The following is a 5,560-nucleotide window of genomic DNA, read 5'->3' on the forward strand; positions in this document are numbered from 1 at the left end:
AATCTGACAAAAGAAAAGGGAAATCAAAACTGGTAAAAAAAATGGAACAACTCTGAATAGCCAACAAAACGTCAGAACAGCTCTGCAAACGAGACTAACGTAGCTCCTGTATCAAAACTTAAGAACTAAGATTAAAAATGTACATACGAGTATATAAACTCAGAGGCAAAAGAAACGCAAATGCTGCAGTGAAGATGAGTTACACATGAATTTTAATGTCGAATTAATTATTTCGGGTTAACAATAACAAGGAAACGAATTGACCGATACAAAAACCATACGGAAAAGTGTATTGGGATGAGAGCATGACGTGCCATGTTCCACTGAACACTGTTTAAAGACTGTTGAAAGTCAATAGCGTGTTGCTCCTCCTTGGGCGTTGATGACTGTGGCGCACCTCCGGTACATGGAGAGGACGAGGTGATTAATTTGCTGCTGAGGGACCTGAGCCCACACCTGGGTCACGGCAGCACGCAGTTTTGCTGCTGTGCGGGGTCTTCTTTGCATGATGTCCCAACGGTGTTTGATTGGGTTGAGATCCGGAGATCGAGCAGGATCAAGGTTCACGCTGTTGTGAAGCAGGAAGTCCTGGGTAGCACGTGCAGTATGGGGACGGGCATTGTCTTGCTGGAACAGGCAGTTCCGGTGCCTCTGGACAAATGGAACCACATAGGGACGCAGGACTTGATTGATGTAGCGGTCTGCATTGACACCATTCCTACGACCTTGACCGATGTTCTGAAAGACGACAGGTCCCACTCGCTGGTTGACACCAATGGCGCCCCATTTCATGACGCTGGCACCTCCCCATCGATCATGCTGCAGGATGTTATTGTTAGCAAACCGCTGTCCAGGTCTTCGCCAGATCCGGACACGCCCATCGCCAGGTTCCAGGCAAAAGCGCTTCTCGTCCGAAAAAAGAACCCTCCGCCAGTCCCGATGGCACCAGTGGGCCCAGGCCAGACGATCCAGGCGATGCTGAGCTGCCAAGACAGGACGTCGAGGAGGACGCCGATTTACCAGGTTCTGCCCACCAAGGCGTCGGCGTACAGTTCTGGCGCTGACGGGTTGTCTGTGCACCCCGAATGTGTTACGGGCTGTGTTGGCGGCAGTTTCGAATGCATCTCGCTGGTGTTGATGGACAAGATGGCGATCTTGTCGGGCTGTTGTTACCCGGGGTCTGCCACGTCCTGGTAAGTCGCAGGTACTGTTAGTGACATGAAAACGTTGCTGCAGGCGATAAACCGTGGTGACATTTACTCCAAATGCCCTAGCAACTTGCTGAACTGATTGTCCGGCATCAAGTCTCCCGATCGCCTGTTGGCGCTGATCTTGTGATAGTCTCGGCATCGCGCCTGTGTCGCAGAAATGAATGTTGTAACAGTTTTGTGAGTATGGTACAGCTTGCCTGAACACTCTGAACACGAAAAGCTGCTTTTCCACATTTTGCATGTGCTGAAAGTTGTCCCCATGATGGTTTGGGATCCCCGTGAACAAGACCTCGCGTGTGACCCAGATAACGGCAAACACGGTTCTGACAAGATGAGACCGCTAAAACAACACTTGCAGAACATGCTAGTATCATGATTTTCTTTTTATTTCAAGTCTATAAAGGTTTAATTAACGCATCCTTTATTTGCGTTTCTTTTGCCTCCGAGTTTAGTACAAGACAGACTTTCATATAGAACAGTCCACATAATTCTACACAATGTCCATCATCTTCAAAAGCTGCCCGCAAAGTAGATGCCTCATAAGTTAACAGGGAAACGGAAGAAGCAACAGGTTCCTGTTGCACGCGATCTGCTCAACCGTTTTGAACTAAATAGACCCAAACTTGTGATGAATGTAGTCACTGATAATGAGACGTTAGTTTCCTTCTATATTTCCCAGAAACACAAAACAAAGCGTGTTTTGGACCGCAATGACGAGACGCACTACATCTGTAAGCAAGGGTTTCAAAGCAGAAACAGTGCTATTCGCTGTATTTTGCGACCACCAAGGTCCCGTTGCTGTCGATATTCTTTCTGCTAACAGAACTGTCACTGTCACATACCATGCAGGAACCTTATTACCAAATCTTACTCACGAGTTCAGCAGTCAACGATTTAACTGCGAAACCCAGACCTCCTATCTCCTCCATGACAATGCCAGCCTCCACAAAATAAGGGCCGTAACTCCATTCCTTAAAGTCTAAATGATCCGATTTTTGCCACACACATTATTCGGACCTGATTTTACTCCTTGTGACTTCTGGTTATTCCCTCTATGGAAACTAAAATATCTGAAGGAAAAAGAAAAGAAAATAACGACAGATCGCAACCGCCGACAAAAACAATAGTGTAGAGCGAAGTTGAGTGCACAGAAAAGTAAATCTGCGAGAGTTCGCAGTGCTGAAAGAAAATGTCATTTACACAAGAAAAAGCTGTTTCAGCACTACTAAGTCCATCGTTCGGTTCACCGCAATCTTTTGGCTACAATAAGCGATGAAGAAAATAAAATAGTCTTTTCCTTAAGGTTCGCGGAGAAAGATGTTAACAATGCTTGAGTTTGGTAATGTACAAATTTAGAATTAACGTATTATTCCGCCCTGTTGCTCTCGACAAAAACCAACAAAAATAAAGTGGAATAGTCCTGTTCACATTTAGGATCTTGTTAAATGTACATACTCATTTGTTTGACGTGAGTGTATAACGGTAGTTATGTATAAAATTGCCAGGAGGGAAGACAGCGGAGAACGTCATAATAATGACAGCTCAAGGATCAGGAGCCATTTATCTTTCTGAGAGTGTGTACTTGTTTGCCCGCCACGTTTGAATGCAATATTTTCGAAAAAAAATCAAGACGTTGTCTGAAGTGTACAAGAAAAAAAGAGTGACCTTGACGGTGACCTTGAGTAGTGACCTTCACCCGAAATACTTTAAATATGTTTGCTAGAGGTGTATGTTCCTTTTAAGTGTATCAATACATGTACAAAGTGTGCAATTGAAATCATTATTTCACAAGTTATTTAGATGGGTATAATATTGACGTTGCGGGGAAAACGGGACCGACAACGACGACTGAACCGAGACAGGTGTGTTGTCAATCGGCATCATCGCGCGTACTAACACAAGTAGCGTTTGCGGGGAATACGAGCGCCAGTGGCCAGAAGAAGAAAACTCCTGGACGCCTGTTGCACCACACTTTGTGCCCCGCACTTTGAAGTAAACCCATTTTTACTTCAAAGTGTGGGGGGATCTTCCCACACTTTGAAGTAAACTCAGTTTTTACTTCAAAGTGTGGGGGGATCTTCCCACACTTTGAAGTAACTTACTTCAAAGCGTGGGACTTTTGCATCGCCTGTTTGAGCCTGATGATTTTGTCCAAAAAAATGGCAAAGTCTTTTGGCGACGAATTGTCGTAGTGGGGCCGTTTGGCTGGGAATTGTTGTAGTGGGGACATTTTCCAGGGAGAATTGTCTTAGTGTGGACATTTGTCGGAGAATTGTCGCAGTGGGGGACACTTGGCGGGGAATTGTTGTAGTGGGGACATTTTCCAGGGAGAATTGTCGTAGTGTGGACATTTGGCGGGGAATTGTCGCAATGGGGAACACTTGGTGGGGTGTTGTCGTAGTGGGGACATTTGGCGGGGAATTGTCGTAGTGGGGCCGTTTGGCGGAAAATTGTCGCAGTGGGAACATTTTCCAGGGAGAATTGGCGTAGTGGGGAAATTTGGCGGGGAATTGCCGCAGTGGGGGACACTAGGCGGGGAACGGTTGTAGTGGGGACATTTGGCAGGGAATTGTCGTAGTGGGGCCGTTTGGCGGGGAATTGTCGCAGTGGGGACATTTTCCAGGGAGAATTGGCGTAGTGGGGAAATTTGGCGGGGAATTGCCGCAGTGGGGGACACTAGGCGGGGAACTGTTGTAGTGGGGACATTTGGCGGGGAATTGTCGCAGTAGGGGTCACTAGGCGAGGAATTGTCGCAGTGGAGGACACTAGGCGGGAAATTGTCGCAGTGGGGACATTTTCCAGGGAGAATTGGCGTAGTGGGGAACTTTGGCGGGGAATTGTCGCAGTGGGGGACACTAGGCGGGGAATTGTCATAGTGGGGACATTTGGCGAGGAATTGTCACATTGGGGGACACTAGGCGGGGAATTGTCGCAGTGGGTCAGTTTGGCGGGGAATTGTCGCAGTGGGGACATTTTCCAGGTAGAATTGGCGTAATGGGGACATTTGGCGGGGAATTGTCGTAGTGGGGCCGTTTGGCGCGGAATTGTCGCAGTGGGGACATTTTCCAGGGAGAATTGGCGTAGTGGGGACATTTGGTGGGGAACTGTCGCAGTGGAGGACACTAGGCGGGGAATTGTCGTAGTGGGGACATTTGGCGGGGAATTGTCGCATTGGGGGACACTAGGCGGGGAATTGTCGTAGTGGGTCAGTTTGGCGGGGAATTGTCGTAGTAGGAAATGTCGTAGTGGGGACATTTTGGTGGGAATTATCGTAGCTGGGACATCTGGCGGGGAGTTGTCGCAGTTGGAATATTTGGCGGGAAATTATCGCAGTTGCGGACATTTGGCGGGAAATTGTGACAGTGGGGACATTTTGTGGAGAAATGTCGTAGGGGGGGCTTTTTACAGTGAGCCCATGCTTGTAAAATCGTGCCGAATTAGCCCAATTGTTCCCAGATAGTCTCCGCATGATCCAACATGTTTTAAAATCGTCACCACGAGTTTTCGTCACACTCAACAATGGGACATTGCTTAAAGCCTGATAACAAACATCACTATGTTTCTTGGCTCGCTCACTTTTTCTGTTCACTCATCCAAAAGACTTTGCCATTTTTTTTGACAAAATCATCAGGCTCAAACAGGCGATGCAAAAGTCCCACGCTTTGAAGTAAGTTACTTCAAAGTGTGGGAAGATCCCCCCACACTTTGAAGTAAAAACTGAGTTTACTTCAAAGTGTGGGAAGATCCCCCCACACTTTGAAGTAAAAAATGGGTTTACTTCAAAGTGTGGGGCACATCCCCACACTTTGGAGTAATTTACTTCAAAGTGTGGGATTACTTCAAAGTGTGGTGCAACAGACGCCCGAACGAAGGGTTTTGATACGACTTGTAGAGGCGAAGCCCCTCGGGGCATGTTTTGTGTGGTGGGGAACATGCATTTCAGTGATATGAATTATTCATCTTGCACCTGGGTCTTCCAGGTCTGTGACCTAATAAAAAAAACACAGCTGTTGCGTGTTAGCCCATATATTTTATGTGTGTGTGTGTGTGTGTGTGTGTGTGTGTGTGTGTGTGTGTGTGTGTGTGTGTGTGTGTGTTTGTGTGTGTGTGTTTAAAATAAAACACCGAATGAAAGACACAACTAATTTTCATTATAAAAACATTAATAATAATTTGTTAAACCGTCATTGCAGCATTTTTTCACGTATTTTACGACGTTATGATTTGTACGCAAGCATTATATAATAATGAAAAAAAAGTAATGTCTGAGATGGTTCCATGCTAACATGGTCACGTGTTGGGTCACCCGTGTGGACTTGCTGCATTTTACTATGACTTTTTCAATCTTC

The 5,560-nt window shown here is 46.4% G+C and overlaps 1 protein-coding gene across 1 annotated transcript; it reads left to right on the top strand.

The window, feature by feature from the left end:
* On the top strand, positions 1–5,240 carry LOC138966247 (uncharacterized). Its single transcript, XM_070338389.1, has 2 exons — positions 1–3,942; positions 3,973–5,240. The coding sequence occupies exon 1, from the start codon at positions 607–609 to the stop codon at positions 1,195–1,197; it is 591 nt and encodes a 196-aa protein (XP_070194490.1). The 5' UTR covers positions 1–606; the 3' UTR covers positions 1,198–3,942; positions 3,973–5,240.
* The last annotated feature ends 320 nt before the right edge of the window (positions 5,241–5,560 follow it).

This window comes from Littorina saxatilis, linkage group LG5 (genome assembly GCF_037325665.1).
Source record: "Littorina saxatilis isolate snail1 linkage group LG5, US_GU_Lsax_2.0, whole genome shotgun sequence".
Taxonomy (NCBI): domain Eukaryota; kingdom Metazoa; phylum Mollusca; class Gastropoda; order Littorinimorpha; family Littorinidae; genus Littorina; species Littorina saxatilis.